The sequence below is a fragment of the Pinus tabuliformis genome, chromosome 9 (assembly GCF_031772625.1).
Source record: "Pinus tabuliformis cultivar Carrire ecotype Pingquan chromosome 9, CPIR1, whole genome shotgun sequence".
Taxonomy (NCBI): domain Eukaryota; kingdom Viridiplantae; phylum Streptophyta; class Pinopsida; order Pinales; family Pinaceae; genus Pinus; species Pinus tabuliformis.
In genome coordinates this window covers 573582853-573600840 of record NC_142307.1, presented here as the reverse complement: position 1 = coordinate 573600840, position 17988 = coordinate 573582853, and the positions used below count along the sequence as shown (strand labels likewise).

General features: G+C 37.0%; 1 protein-coding gene across 1 annotated transcript; it reads left to right on the top strand.

Annotated features, from left to right (window-relative positions):
- The first annotated feature begins 12576 nt into the window (after nucleotides 1–12576).
- Nucleotides 12577–13961, top strand: LOC149149851 (uncharacterized). Its single transcript, XM_089442604.1, has 2 exons — nucleotides 12577–12825; nucleotides 13578–13961. Exons 1-2 carry the CDS (start codon nucleotides 12577–12579, stop codon nucleotides 13959–13961), a joined length of 633 nt encoding a protein of 210 aa, XP_089298730.1.
- Nucleotides 13962–17988: the final 4027 nt, after the last annotated feature.

Here is a 17988-nt window from a genome sequence, read left to right as displayed (position 1 = left end):
CGAAAAGTAAAAAATAAAAAGAGACTATTATTTGTAAAGCCAAAAGTAAATGTTCTTCAACTTGTATTATTCTTTCTAGAAAAATAAAATAAAGGCAATAATATATAGTGAATAGAAGAGATCATCTTCTATGGAAAATATTTCTTTAAGATCTGCCCATTAATAGGTAGAGATTCTCTCTTACCTGATAAATCCTGCAATAAAAAGGTTGATGGGCCTATTTGTTCCACAATCTGAAACGGGCCAAGCCACATTTGTTGGAACTTGGTATGCTTACCTTTTTCCTCATGGGCTTTATCCCATTTCAATACTAGGTCTCCGAGTTGAAATGATTTTGAACTTACAGAATGTGAATCAAAGGAAGCTTTGATTAATTGTTGATGATGTGCGTGTGAGATTATGGATTTTTCCATTTCCTCTTCGAGCTTAAAGATTTATAATTGTCTAAATTGCATAGAAGGCGAGGGATTTTCTTCAATGAACTGAACTAGGGCTAAAGAGGGAATAACAACATTTGTAGGTAAGACGGCTTCTTTCCCATAGACCAAATTAAAAGGAGAAGTGCCAATGGAGGCCTTCTGAGTTATTCAATCTGCCCATAGAGAAAATATTAAATACTTATGCCATTTCTTCTAATTTTGGTCGACAGTTCATTTAATAATCCTTATGATAGTTTTGTTTGTAGATTCAGCTAACCCATTTCCCTGTGGATAGTAGTTAGCATAGTATTTGAGCTTGAAACCGCTTTTAAGAGCAAATTCTGTCATAACATTGCCTGAAAAATAAGATGCATTATCAAATATCATGGCAAATGGCAAACCAAATCTGGTAATGATAAATTGATCGATGAATTCAATGATGTTTTTAAAATTGGCTACCTTGAGTGGAATTGCTTCCACCCATTTTGTGAAGTAATCAGTTGTTGTAAGAATATATCTATGTTGCTTAGAAGAATGAGGAACAATCTCACCTATTATGTCTAATCCCCATTGCTCAAATGGTTGTTCAATATTGACTGGCTGTAACAGTAATGCGGGTTTTCTCTGTCTCCCAACAGTTTCCTGACAAACTTTACATCTCCTTACATAACTGTGTGCATCCTTGAATAATGTTGGCTAGTAATAGCCAACATGAAGGATTTTATGCACAGTGGTATCTCCTCCAAAATGTCCACTAGCTGGTCCATCGTGGAGTTCCTGCAACACCTTTTTTGCCTCAGATTTTTCAAGACATCTAAGTAAAACATAATCATAATTTATTCTAAATAGCACATCATCGATGATTTGATATTTTCTAGCTTTTAGCCTCAAGGCCCTTCTCTTCTTATAGTTTAAGTGCATTGGGGCATATCCATTTCTTAAGTAAAATATGATATCAACATAACTTGACTCAGTGTCGTTAAGGCTTACCTCATAGACTTGTACATCATCACCTGAGTCTTGTAGTGTTGATAAATCAGATGCTCTTGCTAACATCCTGCAAAAACCTTGACCTTTTACAATTTTTGTTGGTCTGATTTCAATGTCATATTCTTGTAGAGCTGTCACCCAATTTTCTCTCTTCTCCCCTACATCCCTTTGTATCAATAGATTTCTCACTGCTGAGAACACAACTATTACTTTGGTGTGGTTTTTGAGGAGAAAAGTTCTAAAGTGTTTTATTGATTTGAAAACAACAAAAGCTTGTTTGTCAACATTTGAATAATTCAATTCGGCCACCTGCAAATTGGAGCTAAAGAAAGTTATTGGAGCTTTAGCTTTTTCTTCATTGACTTGTGTCAATATGGCTGCATATGATTTCTCGAAAGTGAAAGTTTATAGAATGAAATGACTTGAAAAATTTAGAGTCACTAAAGAGGGAGCATTAATGATTGCATGTTTAATCAAATCAAAAGCTTCATGTTCTGTGTGTCCCCATTTAAAAAGGGATTTTTTTTAATCATAGATTGAAGAGGTAAAACAATCCATGAGAAGTCAGGGACAAATCTTTTAACAAAATTAATCAGACCTAGTAAAGATTGCATTGATTTTTTGTTATGACGTAAATAATTTCAAAGAATTCTCTTATTCTATCAAGGTCAATGTCAATCCCTACTTTGGATACAATGAATCCAAGGAGTTTTCCTTCACTTAAAGCGAAGAAAGGTTTCTTAGGATTAAGAGAAATTCCATACCTTTGACAACGCTCAAATATTTGTTTTAAATCTCTCAGATGATTACTGTGCTTTTTTTAATATACAGTTATATCATCCAAGTAGATTACTATTGATTTGTTTACTAAACCTTTGAAGGCTATGTCCATGGCTCTTTGGAAAGTAGCACCAACATTGATTAGTCCAAATGGAATCTTCTAATAAGCATAAGTGCCCCATTTTATCCTGAATGTAGTTTTTAGTTGGTCATCTGGATCTACTAGGATCTGATTATAACCTGAGAATCCATCCAGGAAAGACATTAGTTCTAAGCCTACAACTGATTGCAATATCTGTTCCATAGGAGGCAATGGAAAGTTATCATTTTGACATACTTTGTTTAGATTGAGTAAGTCTATGCTTAAACGAATATCACCACTCTTCTTTCTGACTGGGACAAGATTGGAGACCCACCTGGAATGTCTGATAGGGAAAATAATCTTGGCTTTCAGCAGTTTGTTTAATTCAGATTTAATATGATTTTCTAAATTAGGATGGATTTTTCTTAATTTCTGTTGAATAGGCTTCTCATCATACGTCATGGGGATAGTATGTTGAATAATATAAGTGTCATATGTTTTAAGATCTTCATAGTTCCATGCGAAGACATTCTTATATTTTTTCAACAAATGTATAAAGGTTGATTTCTCATCTAACGTAAGTCCGAGGCCTAGATTAATATTTTGAGGTTTCAGGTCAGTTCCAAGATTAATCAATTCAAACTTCAGAGTTGAACTCTGAAGTTTTGAATTGATGGGTCATTTGAATCTGTCCTTAAGGTCATATAAATCTTCCAACTTAACCACAGACTTTGGTATAGCATTATTGGTTGTTTCTTGCTTAAGTTGGTTGTCATGCTGGTCTTCATCAACTATCTGGTCATCATAAGAGCCTTCTGATGTCAAAAAGATTATGATATCTGGATCACTATTAAAGACTCTCCAGTTGGTGATATTGTTGAGAATAGAAGGCCTAAAAATCAATTCAATAGAAAAGCAGTCAGGACTATAATCTCCTAGTGGAATAAGCTTGGAAGCCACATTAGCTAAGAGATCAGTGCTTGCATTTTGGAGTCTCGGAATAGGGGAAATATTAAACATTGTAAAGTGGGAAGTCAGGTCTTGGACTAACGACTGATAGTGTTTCAAATGTCCTGACAAACAATGTATAGTATTTCTTACCTGCTTTATCACAATTTTTGAATCTCCAAACACTTGGAGGTGTTTGATATTAAGGCCAATGGCCTTATACAAACCTTGAACTAATGCTTCATATTCCGCAGTGTTATTTGTGCAATCAAATTCAAGTTGGCATGCTAACATAGTCTTTTCCCCTTCTGGGCTAACTAATATGCATCCTACTCCTGCTCCATCATTGGATTTAGATCCATCAAAAAATAATTTCCAAAATAAAGAGCTAACTATAAGTTTATCTACAAAATTTACACACTTAGAAGTATCTGTTTGGGAAAAAATTTCAACTTGAGATACTACAAAGTTTTCCAAGAAAGGTGAAGTATAAGCATTAAAATTTCCTAGAAATGATTCTACTGAGTAGTTTCCGATGATATTGTTGCTATACGCCACTGGTTCATTTTCTCCTTCTAGCTCTGTGACTATGTACTTTTGATGTTTTTCATGATCAACCCTTATCTGATTTGGCTTGCCATTATAGGGAAGCCACATGTGAGACCAGTCAGTCGCAAAATATCCATGAAGCTTTTCTAACCAGTCTCTACTAAGGATTAAGCCATAGAACTCGGGAATATCAGCTACAAGAATGTCAATGACTTGACAGACTTTGGGATTTGACGAAAGTCTGATGGTTACTTGATTAAGTTCCCCAACAACTTCGACTTGAGACTGATCTAGTTGCACAATGCGTACAACAAATTTTTGAGGCTGAACATTCAACTTTGCACAAACTGTTCTAGGTAAAATGTTAGATGAAGCTCCTGAATCAACTAAATAGTTGTGTAAATTCTTATTAAAAACTTCAAAAGTAAGGAGGAATGGAGGAGTATGAGATTTAGATCTTCCTCCAATCAGAGCAATGTCGGTTGGATCAATTTTGTTTAAAGAGGCGCTAGGGGGTTTTCCCGTTTCTTGGGCAGCTTGTGAGATCACAACAACAGGAAGAGGTGAAGTAGGTACTACTTTGAGCTCTTTAAGGAGTAGCTTCTGCTGATGTTTTAATTTGCTAAGCTCATGAAAGGTGATGTTTGCCCTAGTCTTTTTCATATCATCAACAATATTATATTCCATTTCATCAGATACTATCAGGGTTTTAGTTGAAGATGAAGAGTTCAACTGAGGAGGAGTAGTTTGAGTGGATTTTGGTGAAGATTTCTTAACTGTTGTTTTGTCCTTGGGAGGTGGTGTTGAAGCCTTCTGCTTTGGATTTGTTTGCGGCAAATCAACAGGGTTTTTACTTCGTGTGGCAACAAGCAGTGCTTCTTGTGTTTCTTCGTTGGGAAGTATAAAATCCCACATTCCTTGTAACTCTGCCACTTCTTCATCATTTGTTTGCTCTTCATTTGTTGAAACTTCATCTTCCTCTCCATCTGATTCAACATTTGATATAACATTTGGAGGTTTAGGATCAACAGGGGAATTCCTTTTAAATGGTCTAAAAGATTTCTTAGAGGAAGTTTCTACTACCTGTTTTTTAATATCAACCATTTCGTTAGACATGGTTTTGAGGACTTTTTGCAAACCTTCAAGATCAAATGGGTCTTTTGGTGGTTTCTTCTTGGATTCATCCCTAAAAGTCACTTTCTTGGATTTTCATTCTTCTAATGCATTTTTCTTATCTACATCTAGAATACATTTTTCTATAGTTATTTCCTCTTTCATATTTTATGCCAAAGTTGGTTTGGAAACTCTATTGACAAAGATAGATGTGTTTGAAGGGAGAAAAAAAATATACCACTCTTTTTGGACCTCAAAGTTGGGCTTAGATGCCGCCAGTATCTTATTCAGTAATTTATTGAAGTGAGAGTTGAAGTCTTTTATTGGTTCTTTAGGTTCAGCTTTCAAATTGGAGAGATCATTAATTAGGGTAGTTGTGGATCTATCATCTCCAAATTTAGTTAAGAACTACTCTTGAAAAGCATCCCAACTATTAATAGAACCTGATGGTAATGAGAAATACCATGATCCTGCTACTCCTTGCAAGGTATATGGGAATAATCTTACAATTGCATCTTCTTCTACTACTTCATTCAAGTTAATGGACAACATAAAATTGTTTATGTGTTCCTCAGCCAATAGGCCACTATCAGGATTGAACTTTGGTAACCATTTCTCTGGATGAGTTGGCAACGGATGTAAAGGTGCAACCATCCTAACAGCTCCTGTATCTGTCCATGGCCTTTGAGGAGGTTGAGCCATTATTGGTATTGGAGAATAGGAATATGTGGTAGTGGTTGAAGGTGATTGGGTAGAGGAATATGAAGTTCCAGTACCTGTGTGAATCACGATCTGGAGTGGTGAGGTGGATGATTGGTCTTGCGATGATATGGATGGAATGAATGAAGATGATGATTGTGTTGACGAAAGAACTTCGCTATGAGATTCAGATGGTGTCTTCTTAACTTTCTTACAGCTTGGTAGAGGGCATTTGAATGGTGGGATTCCAAGCTTTCTCTATGTGCTCTAGTTAACCGTTGAGATGGGGTAAACCGAGAGGTAACATTATCTTGGGATAACACAGATTCCTCTTGAGATATCGAAATTCCCTGTAATTTATGAATCAAATATTGGACTTCAAGGGCTTCGAAAGAAGAATGATCTGGGTTCTTTGGGATTTCAACAGTGGGCTATGTTGTTGTTTCTACAACTTCTCGCTTAGGATTAGGAGATTTTGAATGCGGTCGAGAAGTTGGAGGTAATGGTGAGGGAGTTTTACTCTTAGAATGGCCTATTAATTTGGATTTACTTGCCATTCACAGTTAGTCCCTCCTTCTAGTGCCAAAAATGTTGGAGCCTCGAAAATCGTTGCTTAAATCATTAGGGGAAAACCACCCAATCCGGACCTTGGTTGGCAACTCCTTTTCCATTTGGTGTAGTGGCTCCAACTGGGGGAAATGGGACTAGTTTCCGAATATAAATTATGATAGTGCTGATGGGGTGATATATGATAGTTCAACGGAATGTTTAGCTAAAAGTAATCTAATCTAAACTAATAATCACATGCATATATCCTAATTTAAACATTATCTAGCTATGACTATACCCGGGAATAAAATTGAAACATGTTATCTACAATAATGTCCAAAAATCAATTGGTAATAAAGATCATTCAACTGCAATAGGAAGTGAAATCGTTTTAACAATAATCGTTTCGGATAAATAGGTAGCCGAAACGATTGTGAAAGATATATCGCATAAGAAATTATTCATATATTCAACATAAAATTTAGGTCATCACCATACAAAATTGCAATAATGCTAACCAAATTTTAAACTTTCATACATAAACAATTTGAAGAAAAATTACTGCTTAATACATAAACAAAACAAAATCACAAGATAAAAGTACCATTTGTAATAAGTTCTGCTCATGTGTTTCAGAAATATTGACCTACTTCCAATCAATCCAACACCATCTAAGAGTACAAAAGTGCAATTTCAGTAGAAGATGCTAGATAAGATAAAAATAAATCTTGTTCCATTCATTTCACCAAAGCTTCCTCAAAGGGACAGAAGTGCATGTTTTGAAGATTGTTTATGATAAATTCTTGGACCCCTCTCTAAATGCATGAGAGGGGCTTAAATAATAAACTATAAATCATGATAATAAAATATTACAAAAATAGTTGAGGAGGTTTAAACGACCTTCCTCAAATTGTGCAAAACAAAACAAAAATGGAAATTAAAATATGGTGACTAACACCTTTGTGTTCGATCTTTAAGATCACAGATGTACGTCATGAGTTTGAGCTATGCCGGTCGATTGATCGCAGATTTCAACTGTCCAGTGAACACAACATTGATTAGTGATGACACCATTTTCTGCATGGAAGAGGTTAGGAATCGCAGGGTCATCCACTCACTGTAAGGTTGAACTAAATATTGCCAATACGCTTCCCAGTTTAACCTGGTCATTTGCCTAATTACTTCCTCTTTTTCTCCTGTTGCCTGCCTCCACTGTTGTTTGAGCTATTTGACATTCAGAAGAAAACCTAGTATAGACTCTGCCACCAGGTTTGTGTTGTGTACATTCATTGATGTTTTCAATAACACAGTTCCCTGCTGTTACTGCGATCATCGTTGCCTTTTCTGCTTGCCTAATTTGAGAATCCCAATCTGAAAATAAAATTTATTTGTGTGACTCCTCTAGTATTGGAAAATCGACCTTCTTCCCATCCTCTGAATTATGCCAAGTGATGAAGTCGGAAACTCTTTTCAAGACTTCATCATATTCGAGTGTCATGTCAACGACTTGACTCGTTAATTTGTTACTAGTCTCACAATAAGGAGTCAACTGCGAGACCTTCTGGCATATAATTTATTTTTGATGCATTCGCTGGGAGCTTAGGTTGAGCTCTTTGATTATAAACTGATTAATATTTGGGTTGTCCTTATACTTATCTGTTAATGCTTATATCTGTGCTTCCTTTTCTACTAAACTAGCTTGATGTTTTATTTGCATCTGATTGAATTCTTGTTGGAGCTTGGCTATTTGAAATTTCGCTTGTTGGTTAGATTTTTCTTGCTCTAACTGTTGTTCCAACAAACAAACAAAAAAAATTTCTTTTCTCTGTGCAACATTTGTACTTCTATTTCTTTTTCAATAGTCATTGTAGCGTAGGCTCCTGCAAACTGAGACAATCTAGTAAGGTTGTCAGATGGGTCGATGGGTGAGTCTTTCCAGACAATATCCATTGGTTCATTATCAGGAGTAGTAGCAGCTGTAGCATCCAACTTCCTCTTTTTTCTCTACCTTTTGACAACAACTTTGTGGGTTGGGCTATAGAACACATCTAAAGGAGGAATCTCCTCAATTCTCAAAACAATTTCAGAGGTAGGAGTGGTAGGAATGTGCTCTACCTCTTGAGTACTTACAGTTTTCTCTACTGTAATTTCTTGAGTTGTTTTGTGTTGCGGAGTCTGTGGCTCAGGTGCTTGTTTCTCTATATGGAGCTTTGTATTAAAATTCTCCCATTCTTTCTCTAAATCAATCACCGGGGGTTTTGTTGACTGGGTGGAGGTGGAATGAATTTCAGCCTGTTTTCTAGCTGAAGTTTGCTCAGCTGTCTTTTTTGTAGATTGGGTTGTATCCTTTTCTGACTCCTTGCTTTTGCTTCCCCCATTCTATGACTGTTGCTCTGATTTCTCTGACTCCCTGGTAGACTTCTCTTGGGATTCATCTTTAGAATTTCCTCTGGAACTTCCTTCTAGGCTTAGGCTAGGAGTTGGCTCCCTTATTGGTTCTATCAATAATTGGTCCAATGGGACCTTTAACAATCTCATTTCTCTATATTGATCAAATGTTTAAAGCTCTTCTTGGTCAAAAAGTAGTGATGACATGTGTTTCACTTTTGCGAATGTCTCTTTCTATAGGAAGATGTCATCAAATGCATCTTCCTCATGACTGAATACCTTCACTTTTACCATGGTAGTGAAGTCTTTAGCAGTGCCATTTGGGTTGTACTCGTAACCTGGGAATTTAGGTAATTTTAGAGATTGCATGATCTCTGCCTCTTTGAATGCATGTCCCAGATCGTGCAGTAAAAATGCTCCACACTGTAATGGAAATGTAGGCCAAATGGCCTTTTTCGCTTCCTTTAATCCTTTGCTTAGCCCACCCTCACTAGCTATTTGATAGGCTATCTCTCTAGCCATCAATTTGTCTGGAACATAGTATGGGAGGACATGAGGTGAGGTGATGCTCCCAAAAACCCTGATATATGTGAATGTTCCCCCCCCAAACCATCTAGCCACTGGGAGGATATCTACCTCGACTTCCTTAGAAAATCTAGGGGTGTCTTGGTTGTAAACCTGTTTGTGGATAGGCAGCATGACCCCATGACAAATTTTGTAAAAATGCGGGTGAAACTGAGACTCCCACATGTCCTTATGATATATATGAATGGGAAGTGGATCTTTCACAATCCACTTCCATCCCATGATAGGAAATTTTGAACCAAAACAAATTGCATCCATCACATAGGCACTCATGAAAAATGGAGGGTAAACCCTTGCTGAGACACTCATTTTCCTCCTATAATCAATTATTGCCTTTGCTAAATTATCAAACAAAATTTGGGCCCAATTCATTATTTTTGCATTTACGACTGCATCTATTAATGGCAGCCATTCTGGGGAAAACTTAGTGCTATCGGGCTTGCTAAACATCCTACATAGCATGGTTGCTGCAAAACTATGGGGAGAAGAAATAAATGCAGTAGAGTACATATCCACTTTGTCCTTTTTGATCTTGCCCTCATTTTTTGACCAGGTCCGGGTGATATTTGTTGGGTCCTCGTTCTCTTTGGAAAATTTCTCAAGGAACTATTTGTTGTAGACGGTTTGTGGCTCTGGTAGGTGGTACATAAGCCATAGGTTGTCTGGCGAAAAAGATCCCATAACCTCTTGGCTTCAATTCTTAAATTCTATGTCTGAGATATCGGCCTGATCAATAAACCACTTGACCATATCCATGTAAAGGATTATCTTTGGGCACACGACTATGCGATGCAAAAATGAGCATGTCGTCTCAAAAATGGTGGCATCTAAGGAAGTACGACCGTCAGCTGTGACCTTTGTTTCCAGAGGTCTTGGTTGCTCTTCTTCTAATAAATCATACATGGTTTCCCATGTAGAGGTCCCTCCTTCTCTGATGCATGTAGTATCTGAGAATAAAGGAGTCATTTCTAATTTCTCAGACGCAACTACCTTGCCCTTCTTTGCCATCGCTCCCAAAGACTCCTTCTGTGGACTTTCCCTGAAAATGGAGAAAAACAGTAGCTATCGGATATACAAAGATAAGAATGAACATAAGTTGGGATAATACAGATAACTTGAAAAGATGATAAGAGAGGAGTTTTAGTTCAACACAAGTGAGAAGATATCATATCACCTTGGATGGCTTTTCACACATAAATTCCATTAACTTTTACTAAATTCCCACTAATGGTTCGTTATTTCTTAGATTTAATGCTCATTAATGTCTGCATCATAAGTCGAGAAGAAATCTTCTAGGGTCATGACTCAACCTTTAAATTGCGAAAATGGCGATTTTGCGATTTGCGAAGCAATCTCGCAGATCGCATTATCGTGTTATGTATGTATGCTTTCCTTATTGTTTATGCGATATGCGAGATGCGGGCCGCTTACTACTATTTCCAGGGCATAACCCATTTGTCAAGTTTTCTTGTGTAAAGTGATTTTCATTAAGAAGCGAACCTAAATACTTATCTGTGATGTATCCGGGAGTGGGTCCAGGTTTCAATCACATTTCGCAATTTCGACAGATGGTAAGTTTTATGGTGTTCCTTTAAATGTCTGAAATGCGATGCGGTAAGGGAATTGTTGTTATCGCAATTTCGCATCTCGCACATTTTTAAGGTAACTCATTAAGGTGCGCCTTCTAAGAATAGCGATATATGATGTGGGCCATAGTTTTAATAAAATTCCTTAGGACTTATTTTATATAAGAAACGTACTAGTTTCAAAGTATTAAAGCTTAAAGTCCTCTTTTGATCGCTTTTCACTAGATTTTGTGGATTAGCAAGGCCTTCAATCATGCTTGATTGTGCGATGTGCGGGAAAGGGATACATTTAATAGTTTTTTGGGAAGGTGTTTGATTGATATCTTGTTTTATTCCAAAAATTATAAAATAAAATGCCTAAATGCTAAACTTATTTTTGGAAAGATTTTTTAAAGGGTTCCAATTTATTAATGTAATATTGACTACTACTATTAACAAATGGGGGGTTGTTGAATAGCAAAACACCTTCCAATTTAGTTGTTCCAAGGATGAAATGATGCTTCTAATCCCACAAAAGAACCTACTTCAACCATTTAAGCCAATCCTACAACAAGAAATCATTAACATTAAATGCAGAAATAGAAAAAATACAAGAACAAGAGATGCATGTGAATAAGAAGTGAAAGGAAGAAAAGTAAATGATAAAAAAGGGATATAAGGCTCTTGGGATAACCAAGCCCAAGGAAAATAAAACTCCTAAGGAGACCAATATTTAAAAGTTAAACATGGCACCAACCTTCATTATTTCAATAAATACAATTACATCCCTGCAAGAAATGACAATGGAGTTGCAAAAATACAAGTTCTCTTCACAAGAAGACTAATAAAACCCCCCTAGAGGAAAATTCGACTTGGTACTTATAAAACATGATTATGAAGCATTCCCCATGAAAGGAGTAAGATTTCCCCATCAAAATCCCTTGATTAGTGGATCTAGTTCCCAATACTAGGAATCTACATTAAATGGCAAGGAACACATTCCTAGATTTTCTCAATCATTGGAGCTCCAAAATCTGTGCCATAATTCCATAGTAGCTTGTTGATTTATTATTTAATATTGATCCTCCTGTAGTAGGGAGAAAGTCCCTAAATTAGCTCATCCTCCAAATCTTCATAATCTACCCAATATTCTCACAATATTCCACAAAAATAAATAATATTATGCACAAATATGAAATTATCCATAAACCTTCCTAATGAACATATTAAAATTAAAAATACATGATCGAATGCAAAAAGAGAGGTTTAATATGTTGAAGGATGGTCATATGGGCCTTAATTTATGTCTAATTTAGAGGTCGATCAGCAACAATTGATGAGGACGAGCATGAACAGTCTCTCTAGGACATAGCTAGTACAGGCAAAGGCAACCTCATCCCCAAGAGTGTGGTGTCACTGGAAAAGTTATATGACATGCATAACCGTTTCCAGGGACCTGTGAATGCTAAGACCCACAGCTCTACATTGTCGCATGAGCAGATCAATCTGGGAACATAAGAAGATCTGAAGTATGTGAATATTAATACTTGCAATACACCACAAGAGTGGAAATATTTTATTCGCCTATTCAAGCAGTACTGTGATGTCTTCGTGTGGACGTACGATGATCGTAAGACATATCACACGCGAATAATCGAGCATGTGATACCAATTAAAGAAGGGGCCAAACCTTTACAACATAAATTGAGGAAAGTTCACCCAACAATTGAGCCCCTCATACAAAAATAATTGACGAAGTTGTTGGATGCTCAGATAAATTATAAAGTGTGACATTTGACTTGGGTATCTAATCTAGTCCATGTAAGGAAGAAGTCTAGGGAGATCCACATGTGTAGATTTCTGCAACCTCAATCATGCCTCAGACAAATACAATTACCTAGTGTTGTCCATGGAGCACATATCACAGACAATATCTGGGGTAGAGATGTTTTCTTTGTTAGATGATTTCTCAGGTTACAACCAGGTTATGGTAGCAGAGCCTGACAGACTGAAGACTACATTTCGTACCAAGTGGGGTACGATCATGTTTCGCCGAATGTCGTTTGTGTTGGTTAATGTAGGTGCAACGTTTCAACATGTAACAGGCATTGCCTTCCGCAGGCTTATCGGACAGATCGTAGTGGTCTACCTCGATGACGTAACAGTGTTTTCAAGACAATGACCAAACCACTTATGCCACCTCAAGAAAAATTTTGAGCGATGCCAGAAATACGAGTTATCCTTGAATCCAAAAAAGAGCATCTTCGTAGTGTCCGAGGGTAACCTGCTTGGACACGTTATTGCTAGAACTTGGGACCAAGGTAGATCTGAATAGGGTTCAGACTATCACATAGATTCCCCACCTTGTGAACAAGAAAGTCATGTAGTCCTTCCTGGGGAAGATCAACTTCCTCAAAAAGTTCATCTCTGACTATGCTCATATCATCAAGCCTATATAGGAGATTATCAAGAAAGACGCAGTCTACAATTGGGGAAAAATGGAAAAGGATGCGTTCACCCGTATACAATAGCAGAAGCACCAAAATTGTACAACCCAAACTTCAACAAAGACTTCTTTCTCTACATTTCACTTCTGATACTTCTCTTGCTGTTGTGCTCATTTAGAAGGACGAGTTGAAAAATGAGTGACCCATCTCCTTGATGAGCACCAGCCTACAAGGACCGGAGCTCAACTATCCTGCCGTGGATAAACAAGCTTATGCAATATACAAGGAAGTGAAGCACTTCAGACCTACTTGTTGAAAAACCATTATATTATCTTTGTCCCACACCCAACAGCCAGATCACTACTTGTTCAACAAGATCTGGGGGCGAACTAGATGATCGATTACAGGAATACGATCTTGACATCAAACCAATTCACACCATCAAGGGTCATGTATTTGCAAGTTAGAAGCAATAGCGGTCAATGTGCAAGAGGAAGAAGAAGAGCTCGCAGGATGGGAACAAGAAATAGAAATGTACAATGTTCATCGAGCCTCTCCCACTTCAGACGGAAACTCTTGGTACGTAGATGTGCACTGGTACCTCGAGCAATGCACCATGCCCTCTCACTTTTCTATGCAGAAAAAGAAGGAACTCCGACTCAAAGCATTATCATACCATTTGGTGCATGGGGTTATATACATAAAGCACCATAATGGGATCTTGCTCAGGTGCTTGGAGGCATGGGATTCAGATACGTTTTTACATGATCTCCACGACGGACTAGACGGAGGACACTTCACGGGAAACACCACAACACACAAGGTCATGCGGGTCGGTTTCTACTAGCCTACATTATTCAAAGATGCTCATGCCTATACCCGCAAGTGTCTGGTATGTCAAAGATGTGCCGACAGAAATTGGAAGTCAACAACCTTGCTACAGCCTGTTTCAGTGGAAGAACTGTTCCAACGGTGGGTTTTGGATATCATTGGGGAAACTTTCCCTCGTTCATCAAAGCAACACCGCTATATCTTGACTACTACATATTATTTCACGCAGTGGACAAAGTCAGTTCTGCTAAACTAAGTGAATGATCAGGAAGACATCAACTTTTTACAACAGAATATCATTTCCAAGTTTGATGTTCCTACGTCACTTTTTTTCGATAATGCAACGTACTTTTCTTTGTTAAATATTTATGATTTTGCATTGGAAAATGGTATTGTCTTGAAACATTCTATTAACTATTATCCATAGGGGAATGGTCTTACCAAATCCACAAATAAGAACCTCATTCGTATCATCCAAAAGACCATTTTCTTTGAGCAGCCAAACTAGAACTCTGCTTTGGTGAATGCTTTATGGGCTGACCAAGTCACACCTAAACCTTCCCAGAATACGTTCGCTTACTTCCTGGTGTATGGAAAGGAAGCCATCCTCCGGCCGAACATGTCCTTTCCTGCTCTCCAATTGTCCCAAGAATCCCATGGAAGGTCATGTCGCTTAGTTCAATGTAGGATGGACACTTTGCATAATCTACAAGAAGAAAGGCAAAAAGAAAAAAAAAATTCTCTCTCCATCAGAATCGTATTAAGAGATGGTTTGACATAAATACTGTAGGGAAGACTAGCTTCAGTGTGGGTGACTTAGTCTTGAAGTGGGACAAATCCCACGAAGATAAAGGAAATCACACTAAGTTTCAATCCTTGTGGATTGGTCCATACACAGTCCACGAAAATCTTGGCCAATACACATATCGTCTTCAATCACTTGACGGGAAGATTGACTCTCTCCCTGTCAATGGCCAAGACTTAAAATATTACTTTCAATAAAGACTTGGGGTTGCGTCCCACACTATGTACATATCTTTTTTTGTTTTTGTTTTTTTTTTTTTTTTTTTGTTTTTTGTTTTTTGTTTTTTGTTTTTTGATTTTTTTTTTTTTATGTTTCCTTTGGTTTTTTGTTGTTTTTCTTATGTAAATAAGTGTTGTGTATTATTGCATTGTGGCTTCCAAGTTTGTGTGTGCCTGAAGTTCAAAGAATCTTATGACACTGCAGCTCTTAGCTAGTCATGTGTCTGCTTTCTTTGTATTGGTTGTAACTTTTGGTCGATGAAGTTATGATGGAAAATATGATCTGTCTGTGGGGAGAGTTTTGGTCCAACCATGAAGATGTGTCTAGTCTAGCAACCTCATGCGTATACTCATTTTTTTGCTTTGGTGTTTTCAAGCTTATCTAAACTAGTAGAAATGGAGAAGGGGAAAATCTAAATGAGAAAACCTAAATTGTAGGTCTTTATATGCTTATATGAAGGAACAACCTCTCCTTCTCTCAATAATTCAAGACCCCTCTTCCGCCCAAAATAAATAAGTGACGATGCACAACTCTCTTTAAATAAATAAATAAAGGCGAAAGAAGAGAAAGGCTTCCTACGCAGAGAGGTGAAGAAGGCAACTCTATCGGGGTATTGTCAAGGCTCGTTGGCAGTGGAGCAATGCTTTTGTTCCTGCGTGACTTCGTCGGGGTACTGTCGAGGCCTGCTGACAGTGAAGCAACACCAGAGATGAAAAACTATACTTTGAAAATCTTAAGCCCGCGAACCAAACTACCCTTCCCAATTCAAAACACTGTGATTTGGCTTAATGTTATGTTGTGTTCAACTGAGAAGGTACAAAGTAAACCATGTCTTCCCATGGGGTAATTGGGGAAGCCAAAGTAATATGCACGATGAATCAATACTCCCTAAAGGACTAAGGCCCTACTCTTAAAAAATGAACCAAGACAGAGAAGTTGGTATTCAACCAGTGTGTTGCCATGTGTTGTAGCGACTGCAACACCCTCCAAAATTTTGGCTTGCACTTAAATTTCAGAGCCTTCCTTGGTCTTTCCCTTTATGGTTGCAAACACTTGAGCTCATTTCATGAGCTTTCTTAGAGTCTTTTCATCCCTTTTGCTTGTTTTATCAATTGTCATCTTTTTGCATGTTTGATTGTTTTACCATGCTTGGGGTCTTTTTCTAGTGATTTTGAAGGTTGGTCTTTGTGTATTCGAGTTGTCCCAGCTATGTAAACATTTATTTTTTTTAGGCTTCTGCGATCAGTGCTTTGTGTGTAGTTTTCTTTTGGTGTTCTCACATCCATAATTGTTTGCATCGACATTTCGAGCCATCCACCGTGGCTCATCATCAGGATATATTAGTGATTGTGTAAAACAAATCTCATTGGTATGAATAAATAGAGTTTTAGGGGGATGTAAAGAGAATGGAAGCCGACTTGTCATAATTGTTGTTTTATAATATATATATATATATATATATATTATTTTTATTTTTTTAATTTTGAAATATATAATTATATGATGAGAATTTTATTTATTTTTTATTTAAATTGATTTTTATTTAGTTTTATTTGTGACTGGTTATTTTATATTAGTTTTTTGTTTTTATTTTATTTTATATAATTAATTTAAATCTGATTTTGAGTTATATAATAATGATAGAATATAATGACTTAAATTGAATTATTTAATTATGTAATAAGAATTTTAATTATTTTGATTTAAATTGATTTTTATTTATTTTTTATTTGTAATTAGTTATTTATATTACTTTTTGTTTTATTTTATATAATTAATTTATTATAGTTTTGTTTTGTTTTGTTTTTCTTTTCTTTTTTTTTTGTTATGTAAACATTTATCACACTCATACACAAAGTTTTAAACATTATCGCACAAGTGTCGTTGTAGACGTCCTAAGTCCATCTTAAGGGTCGCACTTGTCACTTCTCGTTCTAAGACAGTCTCATAGAGGGTAATGTTGTGTCTTGTTGTTCTGGTGGTCTATGTTGTCATGTCGTCGAAGTATACTATGTGTGTGATCACAAGTTCAAGTTACTCACAATCTCACTTTCCTCCCGCACTTATCCATTTCTTCGAAATATTTTCAACTGGGAAACTCACTTTCACTGAACCCTGACTGAAGTGCACACTTCACAGTCTCAACCCTCAGTGATTCAACCTTGTTGCATGTAACTGCACAGTGCGCAATCACTGTCCCTATGGCATTTGCACTGTGTAATTCCAGAATTGAGAAGCCTCCCTTCATCCCCATAATTGAGCAGTAACTTCTCTAAGACTAACCTGAACTAGGAATTTCACAAGACTAGTCATCAAACTTCTTCCTTACTTGCTGGAACCCCGCAATTCCCAGAGGACCAAGATTTCCTTGCCTCCCAAAACTGCGTAGAAGTGTCTCCCAAATGTCCTCCCTCAGTTGGGACTCACTAATATTAAGAACTGCGCAGACCTATCCTACCTTGTCTCTAGAAACTGTGCAAACCTGCCTCCCAGGGTCCCATCCTGCATCAACCATTGACTGTCTCAACTGTGAAATCTTGTCTCCTAGTGGCTTATGTAAAAAATTCCCGATAGTGAGGACTATGATTAGGAGTTCCTCAATCAATCTTGAGTTGTGTTTTGTGCAGTCTCAGTGACCAACCTCCCTCCCTATCACCTGGTGTTAGAAAATTATATATTACGGAGCAATGGAACACATAAAATATTGCAGAAATATAAACACAGAAAACGCATAAAACAAGAGAGACACAGATATACATGGTTCACCCAGTTTGGGCTACGTCCACGAAGAAACATCCAGTCCTTCTTTTATTATATTATCCAGCAAACTGAAGAGATACAACCTACAACAGATCCACTGTAACACCCTCTTCGTTGTCAATCTCCTCTCTCTTCCTCACTCAGAATATAGATCTACATCAATGCAATACAATTCCCTCATATATATAGTGAGGGGTTGCCTTCTAAGGAAAAAAACCCTAAATTAAACATAACTTCTATCGTCAGATCATCCGCCTAA